This window comes from Canis lupus, chromosome 10 (genome assembly GCF_003254725.2).
Source record: "Canis lupus dingo isolate Sandy chromosome 10, ASM325472v2, whole genome shotgun sequence".
Lineage (NCBI taxonomy): Eukaryota > Metazoa > Chordata > Mammalia > Carnivora > Canidae > Canis > Canis lupus.
In genome coordinates, this window is record NC_064252.1 from 45,633,275 (window position 1) to 45,648,838 (window position 15,564).

The 15,564-nt window shown below is 40.6% G+C and overlaps 1 protein-coding gene across 1 annotated transcript in view; it reads left to right on the top strand.

Annotated features, from left to right (window-relative positions):
• The window catches only part of TMEM131 (transmembrane protein 131), a 227,704-nt gene that overhangs the window by 191,199 nt on the left and 20,941 nt on the right, over nucleotides 1-15,564 (top strand). The window contains exons 27-31 of the mRNA XM_025464690.3: nucleotides 409-551; nucleotides 984-1,170; nucleotides 2,229-2,414; nucleotides 3,203-3,361; nucleotides 3,780-4,363. Coding sequence (XP_025320475.3) covers nucleotides 409-551; nucleotides 984-1,170; nucleotides 2,229-2,414; nucleotides 3,203-3,361; nucleotides 3,780-4,363 — 1,259 coding nt within the window. The remainder of the gene's footprint in view (nucleotides 1-408; nucleotides 552-983; nucleotides 1,171-2,228; nucleotides 2,415-3,202; nucleotides 3,362-3,779; nucleotides 4,364-15,564) is intronic.

Below are 15,564 nucleotides of genomic sequence, written 5' to 3' on the forward strand. Positions count from 1 at the left end.
TTTAAATGTGAGTTGATTTTCAGTACTTATTCGGAAGTCCTTATTTGATTTCTTTTAATATGATTTTGTGTGTCTGATTTATTTAATAGGGTATTTGGTTTGTCCACACATGCACACAATATACCACACCTGATGAAATGTACCTCTGTGACTACGTTTATAACTTGAAAGCCTGAATAGTGTTCTGACTGTACCATGTGTGACTCTTAAAAATGAAAAACTTGCTTCTCTCTGTGTAAAGATTTTTAATTCTTAAAGTGTAAATGTTTCACTCTTCAGTTTAGTATATTCATTTCTATGTGGTTTATTAAACACTAAAAATTATAGATCAATTATAAGTACTGCAAATTTATAATTTCTTATGCAAATTTAATGGGAGAAAATTATGTAATTCTTGTTCTTGCATAGAAATAATCTGACCGTGGTGGATGCTGTGATGGTCCAGGGACAAGGAACAACTGAGAACTTGAGGGTGGCAGGCAAGCTTCCAGGTCCAGGGAGTTCCTTACGCTTTAAAATCACAGAAGCATTGTTAAAAGATTGTACAGATAGTAAGTATTCCTAACTAAGCCACAACTTTCAGCATTTGCTTCTAAAAATACATAATTCCACCCAAATGGACAGTATTTCTATATGTGCACGTGTATGTATTAATGATGGATACTTCAGATTTTTAATGAAATACCCTGACTTGCTTTCAGGGTTGTTTGATTTGGATCTTCAGAGGTTTAAAGGCTCAATATTCATTGCATGTCTTAAGACGATTTACTCTGAGTATGAAAAATAAATCATAATTAAACTTCTCTCTAAAGTGACACAACAAAGTGAAGTACTTGCTAATGAAGTCTGGGTACCAGCTCATCTCTTGGCCTGAGGAGGTGGTTCATAATGTTTGGCAATATTTATGGAGAATGTGACAATCATTTGGACTTGGACCACAGGCTAGCAAGATTTATATTCACTCTTGATTTTCTTTCCTTTAGGTTTGAAACTAAGAGAACCAAATTTCACATTGAAAAGAACATTTAAAGTAGAGAATACAGGGCAGCTTCAGATTCACATAGAAACCATTGAAGTCAGTGGGTACTCATGTGAGGGATATGGCTTTAAAGTCATTAATTGTCAAGAGTTTGCACTAAGTGCCAACGCCTCTAAAGACATAATCATATTGTAAGTATTCTTATGAGGTGTAATGAATCACCAGCTTTTCATTAACTTCAAGTACTACAGTTGTTCAAACTGCAAAGATACGTGTTCATGCTCACGGAAAAGATCTTTATTCACAAATGTACTCATGACTTTTTTCCACTTAATTTTCAATTATTTCTTCATATCTTTGTTTTCAAAATTGTGAAACTTCCTCTGTATCCAAAATGGATCAGATAATCTTAGAGATCAGCTTAGAGATCAGCTTCAAAATTATTTTCAGGGTTGTGTTAAAGTAAAAGGTACCGGTAGGAAATTGACTATAAATTCAGTCTCAGTAACAGAGCAGTATCACACATGTGCAGTTTTTCCATGTTGTACAATGTAGAAGTGTATAATATTTAGGTCAGAAGGCAGTTTTAAGGCCTATATCAGAAATAGTTGCAGCCTATTTTAACAATTAATTGATAACTTGTTAGATTATAGAGTATATGTAATAAAATGTAACCTCTGTCCCCTTAATTGAGTGATAATTTCATGATCTTCAATGGACAATCACTCAGTGTGTATGATAATACTCATATAAGTCATAGTGCTTGGTGGAAAATAAGATGTCCTCAAGGTGCAAATCATTGGTTGGAGAGCATACAGTTAATAAAAAATAAAAACAAAATAGTGCAGAAAACAGTACAGTAGGGACGAAGAGAAGATCAGTAGGGCTAGGATGGTTTTGGTTCTGTGTGTGTGGTTTTTTTAAGGCATTATTGGAAATATATCGAGGGAAGAGAGTGGATTCAGATAGAAGAGAAAAGAGGGAGGGAGAGAAACTCAGCACTTCCTGAAATAATAAGTATGTAGATTATTGTTCTTTTTCATGCAGTTTCTCCAGTTATGAGCAGAATGTAGTTGTATTTGTTATTAACCTCATAGGATAATGCTTCCTCCATCTTAAAATGAGAAAGTTAAAGAGAAGTATCAGGCTTTAAAATTCTCTTTGAGATTTCAAAGTTGTATGGGATTGGTATTGTAAACGGCTGTGGTGTGTTTTTGAAACTAGTCTAACTGCCACTATTCTGTTTTAGGTTTACTCCTGATTTCACGGCTTCTAGAGTGATTCGTGAACTGAAGTTTATAACAACCAGTGGCTCCGAATTTGTATTTGTATTGAATGCATCCCTTCCATATCATATGTTAGCAACCTGTGCAGAAGCCCTACCCAGACCTAACTGGGAGCTGGCTCTGTACATCATCATCTCAGGAATAATGAGGTATTTGTGTCTTCTTTTGAGGCTGGTATTCAGGCATCACTAGACACTGATCATCACATGCCCACTGTGTGCCAGGCACCTTTCTGGGTGCTGGGAATCTGTAAGCAAACAGAACAAATCTTTTTGCCCCGATCAAGTCTGCATATACTAGTAGGAGCAGTCAGAACTGAACCCTGCTTGAGTGGCATAGACAATAAGCAAAAGTCTTTTACCTTTAAAATTTCTTAAAATAAGTACATGTTAATTTCTTAAAGGAGAAAAATCACTCATGATTTACCAGGTAAAGTTACTTGATTTGCGCATATGTAACTTACTCAACATATATTTTTTTTGAAACAGGGCGAAGTAACACAAAACATGAGATATATTTTTCAAATCCTCGGCAACCATATCTTTTTTTCAGTATATTTATGTGTTTGGAAAATCTGATAGATATGCCTCTAAATTTACATGGTTACCCCGCATGTCCTTTAAGGGAAAAGAATAGTCTAGAGAATTTAAAACCACAAGGTAAAAGCTGCTTTTTGAAAAGGAAAAGTATCCTCCAAGTGTCTATTCTGATACAAGTTAATTATTTCCTCTATATAAGCCTCCATGTAAGTTGGCATTCTGTAAAAGTGAGTGTGCAAACTTTTATCCCTGATGCTTTGTTTTTGTCTAGTCCAACAAGAATTGCCACACACGTCTGTTTTTTATAACCTGTTATGCTTTATCTGCCTTTCATATCAAACTTTGTTACCTGTACACTAATAGATGAACCCCACTCTCCACCTTCTCTGCCCCTGCAGTGCACTGTTTCTCTTGGTCATTGGAACAGCCTATTTAGAAGCTCAAGGAATTTGGGAGCCATTTAGAAGGCGACTATCCTTTGAGGCCTCGAACCCACCCTTTGATGTGGGAAGACCATTTGATCTCAGGAGAATCGTTGGTATTTCATCTGAAGGAAAGTATGTTCACATACTGGAAATAAATTCTTTAGTATACATAGATGTGGCTGATGTAATTAAAAGAAAAAATAAGTTTTTCTTTTCATCTTTGCTCAAGGGGGAAGAAATCTTAATTCTAATTACTTAGTAATCTCTTGTGTATAGCTATCTTCTCTACTAAGAACTCACAGCAAACCCCATGTTTTTATTATGTTGGTGAAGGTTAAAATATTCTTCACTAGATCACTTACTTGATTCCTAAATTTTCAGATATAGACCCTATACAATTGTGGAAAGTATTCCTGTTTCTTGCTGGGTTTTTTTTTTTTCCTTAGAGTAGTTTATATTTCTCTTGTGGCTGTACTGATGAAATAAAATTTTTTTAATCTTAGATTTTATAAGTTGCTATTCACTGATCTGCAGTTGGTCCTTTTTTCAGCTTGAACACACTCAGCTGTGACCCTGGTCACAGTAGGGGGTTCTGCGGAGCAGGCGGCTCGTCATCCCGACCCAGTGCAGGGAGTCATAAGCACTGTGGCCCACCAGTCCACCCGCACAGCACTCATAGCAATAGAAACTCAGCTGACGTGGAAAACGTCAGAGCCAAAAACAGCTCAAGTACCTCTAGTAGGACTTCTGCACAATCTGCTAGCAAAGCAAGCCCCCTCATCTTAGATTCAAATGCAGCGGCCCAAGGTCATGCAGCAGGCAGAAAGTCCAAAGGGGCCAAACAGAGCCAGCACAGCAGTCAGCACCATGTCCACAGCCCGCTGGAGCAGCACTCCCCACCTCCACCACCACCACCAGTGCCTCAGCACCAGGAACCACAGCTGGAAAGGCTATCACCCGCCCCCCTCTCACACCCTTCCCACCCAGAACGTGCCAGCAGTACAAGGCACAGCTCAGAGGACTCAGACATCACCAGTCTCATAGAAGCCATGGACAAAGACTTCGACCACCATGATTCCCCACCCCTAGAAGTGTTTACAGAGCAGCCGCCATCACCATTGTCAAAAAGCAAAGGTAATCATCCGTTCTCACTGTCAGAAAAGCATGATGTATGAGGGGAAAGCAGGTGCATAATTAAGGAGCTATTGTGATCGTGGTTGTGATAAACAGCTGATTTAGTAGGTGTTTTTCAGGCTTAAATTTACCTCTAGTTTGCACTTCAGCTTTTCCATATCTGATGCAAACAGAGAGGTACATTTATCATAAGAGATACTTGAATTTCTTAGATTATTTACCAAATTTAGAAATTTGTTAGACATCTGATTCCATTTTCAGCTTTCTGTGATTATTGTGTTGTGATAGGCTGAGCTTTTTTTTTTTTTTTCATTGTTAGACTCCTTTTTAATATAATGGTAAAATGGAGACCATCCCTTTTAACTCAAAAATATTATTTCCACAGAACATGTACTGAGAGCAGGGGTTGGCAGACCACAGCCAGGGGGCCAAGTCACCACCTGTTTTTATAAATAAAATTTTATTGGGGCATAGCCATGCTCATTCATTTCCATATTGTCTATGGCTGCTTTCATGCTACAACAATGTTGAGTAGCTGCGAGAGACCATAAGGGACACAAACCTGAAAATATTTACTATCTAGCTCTTTACAGAAAAAGTTTGTTGACCCCTGCTTTGGAGTTCTGTATACTGTATTAGTTACCTATTTCTCAGTAGCAAATTACCCCAAAACTTCATCACTTAAAATGCCCACATTTACTATCTCAGAGTTGCTGTGGGTCAGGCATCAGGGTGCAGCTTAGCTGGGTTCTCTGGCTTACAAAACTGTAGTCAAGATATTTCCTGGGACTGAAGCCATCTTTAGTTCAACTGAAGGTGGATCTGCTTCCTAGCTCACTCAGGTGATTGATAGCAGGATTCAGTTCTTCATGGACTATTGGACTGAGAATCTCAGTTCCCCTGCTGGCTGTGCCACCAGCCTCATGGGTCCTCTCCATAGGGCACTTTAAAGCAATTGGCTTCACCAGAGCAAGGAAGCTTAGAAGGCAAGAGAGAGAAGAAGCTAGTAGGACAGAAGTCACAGTCGCTTACGACCTAATCTTGGAAGTGACATCACATCACTTTTTCAGTGTTCTGCTCATTAGAAATGTGGTCTGGCCTGTACTCCAGGAGAGAGAATTCCACAGAGCATAAACACCAGAAGGGTAGAGTTTAGTGGGATTCATCTTAGACATCACATATACACATATACACAGAGGTAGGCTATTTGGTAACTTCCAAAATCAAAATATAAAAACCAAGAATCGGTCTGTAGCTATATTTCAATGTAATCCCTTTACAGCCTGAACTTTTTGCATCTTCCTCTCTCTCCCAGGCAGCCCTGCTAGCACATTATTATTCCAGGTCTGTTTCAGTATCTCCCTCACTGGTGTATGGGGCGGGGGGGCGGGGGGGGTTGCCTTTTGTTTACACGGGGGACAGAGAACATGGCCATCCTGAGAGGCCAGAAGAAACCAATGTAAAAAAAAAAAAAAAAAAAAAAAAAGAAAGAAAGAAACCAATATCCCAGAATCCAGGACTTTCTATTAGAGAATTTCCTAATCCCAGTGATACGAAAACTAGTTATATAGAGTCCTCGTAGAATTACATGCATTTCAATTTACAAAAGAGCAAAATGTCTTGAATATTATTTAACTTTTTCCAGAGAATATAGTTTTTGTTAACTTATTATTAATAGAACTTACTTATTTTAGGGTAATTTTTATAGTAATATTAATGGAACGCTTAAGATTCTTTTTATTAGATCAAGTTATATAATGTGTTTTTCCCATATTGAGGGCATGAATAAAATAAACATATATTATCATTCCTTACCAGAAAGAATTTGGCAGTCAAACTGAATACCTCACTGCCTATGTCTAAAATAATCCACTAACATCAATGTGATAGGTCCATTTTTATTTTCAGGGTCATTCATCTAGAACATAAATTTTAAAATTAAAAAATGTTTTTTTAATTATCACAGTGGTGCTAGAATCGACCTACTAAAACCTATTGAATGAAGGGGTATGGGTACCACCACATCATTAGTGATTCTTGAGCCCATGAGGACATAATGATTCCAGGCATTATATGAGTGGCCATTCTACTTGTTATCCTTCCTACTGCTGCTGTTTAGAAAGAAGGAAGGAAACAAAACAAGTGTTTTTATTGAAGTGTAAGATACATGTGGAATACTAGCCTCTTAAGTGAACTTTAAAAGGTGGGCATTCATCCTCAGGTTGCAAAATAGTGGTGTGTCATAAAATCATAGGCTTTTAGCTGGGGAGAGCCTTTATAACCTCTCTAAAGCTTACCCCAAGCCTCTGCAAACCATCATCATGTTCACTTCAAATGTGAACCTTCTGTTTTCAGAAGCACCTTGGTCCCCCTGCCTCCCCACAGTATCTCAGACCAAAAGTCTACTTTGTAGTGAGCTTATGTAATTTCTACTATTGGAGACCACTCAGAGTGACTTCTCTCCAAATAAATATGATCTCCTAGGTCTTACCTAGATTGTAGGCCAGCCAGCCATTTCCATAGTCATTCCTCCTGTCACTACTCCCCAGAGAAGATGGCACCCAGAAATGCCCTCTGTTCACACCTGACCTGAGCAGCGCCTCTAATGGGCAGTCATTAGACTCTATAGCTGTGTGGTTTCTTCCCCAACAATACAGAATCTTAAGGGACTGGACAGAGGCCATTGCTGGATTAAGAGTTAAAACCTGAAGAAGCTCTGAAGCTAGTGCAGTCACTTGTCAGTATCTGCATTAACTGAAGAAATGGTGGAATCTGCAGCCATGCTCATTTCTGGCTTTGGTAGCATGAGAGACAGCTTTATCTAGGGTAGGGAGATGCACAGTAGCACATAGTACTGAGGCCAGGCTCAGCCACAAGGCAAGCCCAGATTAAATCATGGCTCTGCCCCTTATTGTGTGACTCTATGAAATTTATTCTCTGAGCCCCCATTTGTTATCTTTAAATTGGAGAAGATAGCTACTACCTAACATTGTGGGATGTAGCTCCTGCTGTGATTGTTATTAGGGCAGGAAATGGTGCTCAACTCACCTGCTGAGTTGAAAGGAGCTTTGGAACACCTCAGCACTGATGTCTACCTGGAACATAGTCTTATGGGCGAGAAATGGGACAAGCAGGGGGCTAAAGACAGAATCCTGAGGACAGGACCAGTAAGGAGGCCACCAGACAGTATGACAGAAAGCCGGGAAAAGATGTGGTTGGCATATCCCAGCAATGCCAAAAGAAGCAAAGGTAGAACAGCACAGAGCCTGGCAGCTAGGATATTGCTTGACCTTAGCAGAGTAGTTTCTGTGAAGTGATAGGACTAGAAACCAGGTTACGGTGACATAGAGAGTTGAGTGTTAATAGCAACCACTTAGTGTATGCATTGAGGGCAAGTAAGGGGGCATTTACTCTTTAATCTGTAGTTTCCATGTTCTTTAACTTTTAGCCAAAAAAAAGATGGGAGGGTAAATATATTGTGTGGTAGTATTTTTCATGAAAAAACGGGAAGCATAGTGTTTGGAAATATCTATGAATGAAGGACAAAAAGCTAGTAGAGCTGAGAGCAGTGGCGTTGGTCAACACTTACTAGCGGTCTAGGCCCAACTGTGCATGCCTTGTGCACCATCATGATGGGCACTTCTGTGACTCTGTCTCCAGGTAGGAATCTAGTCCAGAAAGAAAGATTGCAACAGGTATATATGGGAGGCCATGCCCAGGCCTGAGTCTAAGCTCTCAGCTTATAACTACACTGCCCTGCTGCCTCCAAAAAGAAGAAAAGCAAGTGCCCAAAGAGGAGGGTGAGGTGAGACCCAGTTCAGTAGATTATAAAAGAAGGGACACTTGGGACACCTGAGTGGCTCAGCGGTTGAACGTCTGACTTCCACTAGGGCTGTGATCCCAGAGTCTGGGATTGAGTCCCACATTGGGCTCCTTGGGGGGAGCCTGCTTCTCCCCCTGCCTGTGTCTGACTCTCTCTGTGTGTCTGAGGAATAAATAAATAAAATATTTTTTAAAAAGCGGGGACCGGGGAGAGCACTCATTCCACAGCTTTGTGGATGCAGATGAATGGGTAGAGATGAAGAGGCGGTACTGGGAGTCAGAAGAGCTTCTGTTTGAGCTGAAGTCACAGTTGCTGGGACTGAGGGTGGAGTAGGGTAGAAACAGAAAACAGACAGTTTGGAGTATTCTGACTCCAACAAGCTTACATTTCTGTGGACTGGGAGTCTATGGGACATGAAAGCCAAATGTGCAAAGCAGCCCCTCAGGTAACATAGCCCCAGCTGAGGGGCAAGATCACACTTTGGCCCTTTTTCTCTGTCCTCCACCGCAGCCCAGGGGTGAGGAGTGAAAGCTGGAGAGTTGTGTTACAGCTCTGTCGGGGTTCTGCAGGGCTGGGGTGGCAAAAAAAAAAAAAAAAAAGACCGGAGCTGAGAATGCCATGGGGGCTGTTGGCAGGAGAGAGATGCATCTGCCAGATTGTGTGGAATTTGCAGGATAGAGAAGGACGTCAGGCCAGAAGGAGCCCCACAAACAAGGAGAACATGGACAGTCAAGGGATAGGAGATCCAGCACGTCTAACTACAGGGATGGTAGAAGCAAGGGAATGACAGGAGACTGTGGTCTGAAAGTGAGGCCTTTCAGAGGAAAAGCAGTTCTGGGCAGTAACAGGTTCTTACGTGCAGCCTTGGAAATGGGATGTGGACGTATAGTAGAAGTAAAGCCTGTTAGCAACAGTGAGGCCCCAGAGCTACAGGTCTGTGGTCCCTTACATAACTCTCTGGAAGCTTCATGTGTTTGGGAATTAGAATTCTGGGAAGTTCATGCACCATATGATTCATAAGACTAACGTCAGTTTGCCTTAAGTTGTACCACCAAGAGTTTAGGCCTCAAGTTTTATTTCTTTTTTTTTTTAATGAGTTTACTTATTTGTTTGACAGAAAGCACAAGTAGGCAGAGTGGCAGCAAGAGGGAGAAGCAGGCTCCCCATTGAGCAGAGAGCCCGATACAGGGCTTAATCCCAGGACCCTCGGGCCATGGCCTGAGTCAAAGATAGACATTTAACCATCTGAGCCACCCAGGCATCCCTTGAGTTTTGTTTCTAAATGAGTTAAGGAGAAAAACTCAGAGAGCTTTTTGGATTTCAGAGGTACTGATGATTAACCTGATCCAGGCAAGGCCCGGAGCCCAGACGATAGGAGATTGAGAATCAGGGGAAGTCCATGAGGCTGGTGCCAGGCTCCTCAGGGGAAGACTAGAAGACATGCAGGGTACAGTAGTGAGGCCAGACTGTGTGCAGGAACAATATATATGCAGTTGTCACAGATGTAGAGGGGTCTAGGTGCATAGATCTGATCTGCCTTCCAGGCTATTTGCAAGGAAACAGACAAACTAGATTCAGAGCTAACATTATAAAATCTACCTAACCTCACCTCCCTCCAAAAGCAGGGCATCTGCCAAGTATTGGTGAAGCCTGAGGCTTGGTTGAGAAACTTTCCACTACCTCTTCCACTACTATATATTGTCCCACAGGCAAAGGTAACCAGTCCTTAGAATAAATCTAACTTGATTTGCCCAATACGAGTGGAGAAGTGGACCTGAGGGAGCCCAGAGTAAAGCTAGTATCAGCACAAGGGGAGCAGTTGGCAGTATTAGCTACCCGAAATTGTAGTGCGGGGACCAGCAATAATGACATCACCCAGGGCCTGTAGAAATGGAGAATCATGGTCCCCAGCCCAGACTGCTGAATCAGACTCTGCACTCAACAAGGTGCACAGGTATTGGGATAACCTCTGTTAACCCACTAGTGAATATAACCAGGGAATGCCCTTGGGAGGTGGGCACCAGTGCGGTCCCGCTGGTGGTTTTTGGGCAGACAAGGAATTGCCCTTAAAAGGAGTGGAGAGAAATGCCTAGACGGGACAGAAACTGTCCTCTCCCAACATTAAGTTGTAGTTAAGCATGCCTTTGATTATCTGTGATACTTGGTTTCTAGAATAAACAAATCCAAAATTAATCCAGTGCAGTAATTTTATAAAAACCCTACATAATTGAATTCGGTGTACTAGAAGTTGTGTTAGTGTAGCCTTTTTTTTTTTTTTTTTTTCCTATTCCTGGATACCTTATTGGTTCTGCTTACTATCACAAATGGTATGTACAACCTTATAAAGGTACAAGAAAAGCTGGAGCAAAAAGAGCATGGGTGTTCTTACAGATTCATTATTAATTCCTTGCCTGGGTTAGAAGTAAAATTATTCCATTTAATAAGGACTTCTTTTCTAATTTGTATTTAGCTAAACAAATATCTTCACAATATAAGCACAGAACCTAGACAAAATAATATTACTGTAAAACTTTGAAAACAGTATTTGCTTTAGCTTAAAGAACTCCTGAAGAGTTTTTTTTCATATGCATTATTTACATTTTAATTTAACATACTCCTATAAAGTTACTGTTTAGGGAAGTAACTTTGCATGACCAGTACTAACCCAAGTAAATTGTGTATGGGTCTGTATTATTTATTGGCCTCATGTAGACCATTTCAGCAGCCAAAACGTGAGGAGGAAGACAAATTCCTGCTAAAATTAGTGCTTCTCTAGACATTCTAGTCAGGTGTTATAGTTGATACTACATGGCCTGCCTGGAGTTCACTGCTGCCAGGGACTGCACATATTCAGAGAAACCACTTTGCTGGTAATTGAAACTTTCCTAAAGCAATTATTTTGGGTAGAAGTTAATGAAATGACTTCAAGTAGGAGAGCCAAAGTAGCTTGCCCAAACTAGTTAATTACAAATTCATGTATTCAGTACTTAGGGAAGACAAAAAGTAAATGAGTACGATATAGGCTTTAAATTTATAATTCATACTTTGCCTACTTAAAATAATTGGAGGTGGCTTAAATTATTAAAGCATGTGTAAAGCAGTGAATAAAAGACAAAAAAGAGTTTTTGATGTTTTTATCTTTTGCTGTTAATTATGGTCCTCTCTCCTCAGAAACCTAGAAAACTTAGTTGTTACCATTAAGTGTTAAATTGAGCAGCATAGTTCCAGGCAGCAGGGCCAAAGTAAAACATTGTTATATAGTTCTCATGCAGGAAATGGAAGCCTGAGAATTCATCTGAAAAAAAAAAAACAGACTTTGCTTACATTAAATTCCAGTTTCAATCTGAGGACACTGATTTTTTTTTTTTTAAGATTTTATTTACTCATTCATGATAGAGAGAGAGAGAGAGAGGCAGAGACACAGGCAGAGGGAGAAGCAGGCCCCATGGAGGGAGCCCGACGCAGGACTCCATCCCGGGACTCCAGGATCGCACGCCGGACCAAAGGCAGGCGCCAAACTACCGAGCCACCCAGGGATCTGAGGACACTGATTAACAGAATGGGCATTGTGTCTTTATTGGAGAGAGTATGGGAATGTTCTTCACATAGATGCTTTATGTTGGTGTTATAACATTAAATCAATCATAACCCCTCCTCTATATCATGCCTCTTAGATGTACAGTCAGCCTCACCCACGTGCACAACAGTCGTGGTGACTACAGAATATAGTCAGCTCATATTTGGATTATTTGATGAGGCTCAGAACTTCACTGTTGAGTAAAGATGTCAGATCTGTAAGATGCACATGGTACTCTGTCACAAATATTTAGCAGCCTGCCTGTGTTCTTGTATAAACACAGGTCAGCCCTAAAGTACCCTGCAGACAGGGACAAATGGCTTTTGCCAATAAAGAGTTTTGTATCCACTCAATTATTAGAAAAAATAATACTTGGTTAGGCTTTAAAGCAATGAAGAAACTGTTTCATTCTGACCATTTTTATGAGTAAGCATAGTAACCACCAACTGGACATAATTTAGTCAACAGTACAATATCAAACCCCCAGGATACAGGCATGCGTCATCTTACTGTGCCTAACTTTATTGCCATTCACCAGATAACTGCAGTTTCTTACAGCTTGTGGCAATCCTACACTAAGCAAATATATTGGCGGCATTTTTCCAATAGCATTTGCTCACTTCATGTCTCTGTGTCACATTTTGGCAATCCTCTCAATATTTCAAACTTTTTCATTATTAAACTTATTTGGTGATCTGTTTCAGTGATTATAACTCCCTGAAAGCTCAGATGATGCTTAACATTTTAGCAGTATTTTTTAAGTACATACATTTGGGGTTTCTTCAGATACAATGCTATTGCACACTTAATAGATGACAATATATTGTAAACATAACTTTCATATGTACTAGGAAACCAGAAAATTAATTTGACTCCCTTTATTGTGGTGGTCTGGAACCAAACCTGCAATATCTCCAGTATGCCTGTACTGATGCTGATCTAGTCAAGATACAGAACATTTATATCTCCGTAATGATCCCTTATGTGTCCTTTCTCACCACACCCACTTCCCTCCCACTCCTATCCCTTCCTTAACCCCTGGCAACCATTAATATCCACTTCTATAATACTATAATATGTCATTTCGAGAATGTTCTATACATGGAATCATGCGGTTTACTATGAAGACCAACTTTGGATTCAAATCTTGATATGTTACTCATAAAAGAGTGAGGTGGGATAAGCTTCCAGACTTGGCATGTGGAAGCTCAGAGCAGGTCACAGTGTAGGCATATTTCAGTGTTTAGAAAGGCACAAAACCAACTTGTACAGCTTGGCAGACATTGGCTGCACACCTGCTATGTGCTGGGTACCACGTAAGGTGCTGAGGATGGAGAGATGAGTAAGGTTGATCGCTGCCCTTCAGGTGCTTAAACTATATGAGGAATAGGGCAGAGGGGGTAAATGCTGCCCACAGCAGGTCAGGTAGCATCCTCAATCAAGAGTCCACTTGGTGATGGTAGCAGTAGGCAGACAGAGGGTGAGTGGCATCAGGGACCGTTCATCCAGACCGTGGTGTGAAGCCTGAGGACCCTGTCACTCACATTGGGTATATCCCTTGCCCAGTGCTGGAAACATTGTTTTTCTCAGCTGTATCTCCCTTCAGTTTGTAGAGTCTTTATTTAGATGGGTTAATTTTTATATATATTATGCACCAGTTAAGACATGGTTCCCTTAAGACAGGTGATACCTGTGTCCTCCACTGTGTATCGAGGTAATAATTTATCTTAGAGAGGGCAGTTTCCCTCTCACTTCTGATTCCCACTTCCCAGTCCCCTCCTAGCAAAACATTTTAGACTCTCCTTTCCCCAAAGCCCAATCTTTCCACTGGGAACCAATCCCCGAGGAATAGAAGAGATCGTTGGGAACAAGCTTTGCTGAGAAATAAGCTTCTTACCCCACTGTATGAAGTGGCAAGAGGAAGGCAGAGGCCACCCCTGTACGTGCAGTCTTTCAGGGCACATAGGCCTGTCATCAGGCTGATCCAGTCCAAATTATTATTAGTCCTTTGATGAAAGCATGCTCTCTCCCTTCCCACCAACATTTGAAATTGGAAACCGAAGCAGCTGAAGAAACCATCCAGGACAATGAGGTAGCTGCTAGCCTGAGCCATTGGATTGACACTGTAGTGATTGTGTTGATTTATGACTACTGATTCTCAGCCTAGTTATACAGTAGAATCAGTTGAGAAGCTTCTTAAAAATTACCCACACCACGTCCCACACAGAAATGCTTAATTAGAATCTCAGGGTGGAGCCCAAACAAAGCAATATTTGTTAAAAGCTCCTTAGGCTAAAGTGCAGGAGATTAAGAATGATTGTTACAGACTAAGATTCCAGAAGATGTTTTTAGGATATTTAACTCAGTTTTGAGCATAGATTTGAATTGCTTATGTCAGTTTAATTAAAGTGATCCCCCAGGGATAATACAAAGGAGGAAGAGAAGTTCCAAGGGCAGATCTCTTTAGGGACATCAGCAAAGATGAAGCCAGCAAAAAAGTTGCCAAAAGAATCACAGTACCAGAAAAGGATAATAATCTGTGGTCTGGCAGGAGTGGGAAGAGAGATAATCCAGTGTCCAATTGAACTTGCAGAATGAGGAGTACTAGAGGTCATTGATAGGACAGTTAAGGCATTATTGTTAACCTTTTCAAAATCCCATTCATTAAGATGCTAGGGACAGAATTCCAAGTGCAGGATATTAAGAAATTAATAAAAGATGGGGATTTGGAGATAAAAAGCATCTGTCAGAAGTAAGCTTTTTTACCCAAATTTTCAACTATTGGTTTGTTAAGTGTTTTTCTCCTTTGTATATCCGTATCTTCAAAATTTGAGCCAGTTTAAACAATCACTTCTAGCACTTTCCTATTTAATTAAGCAGGTTTGGGGTTATTGTAGATACAGATTATTTATACAAATAATGCCCCTCACCCAGTGAACCATAAGCATGACAGAATTGTATAATTGCAGGTGAGAAATTCCTTGCATGGGGGATTGCTGGATTGCTGTCAGTCACTTGGGAAAGTTTGCAGTACTCTAAGTACTGTTGAACTCAGTCTGAGAAATCCGGGGTCTCATGGGGCCGGGGCCAGAGCCAGACAGGCTCCTTCCCGTTTGGCATGGCAGAAGTGGATCAGGAGCTGTTATAATTAAACCAACTGGCCAGTCTTCCGCTAAGACAAAGGCTTCTCAATTTTTGAGACATAATGTCCTAGTTATGGTTTCAAATTTATTACCTCCTGGAATCGGTGTGAAAGTAAATGACAAAATGACATTCCTAAAAGAGCTTTACCTGTTATTTTTCTAGATCAGGCCCAGCAGAGGTTTTCTGCAAAGGGCCAGACAGTAAATATGTGAAGCTTGGTGCGCCACCAACTGTCTCTGTCATATATTGTTTCTTTTTTTCGATCACTTAAAAATGAAAAAAACCATTCTCACCTCACAAGCCATACAAAACGGGCCACAGGTCAGATCTTGTCTATGGGCCATAGTTTGCCAGCACCTCTTCTAGACTCCAAAGTTTGTGTTTCTGGCAACATTAACTGTGGCCATGAAACATTAGGATTTATATAACTTGTTTAAGCTATCATTATCAAAAGGATGTGATTTTTAAATGACATATATAGAATGGGTTAGACTTTGACTTATGTAGCATCTGCAGGCTTTAACCTGCCTACCTGCCAGGTGATTCCACAGAATCTGGGGATTTCTCTTCCACTGTAATGCAGCTAGCTCAGTGAGGGCAAGGATTATGTTGTTGGTGCTACAGATGTATTCCCAGGACATGGAGCACTGCCTGGGA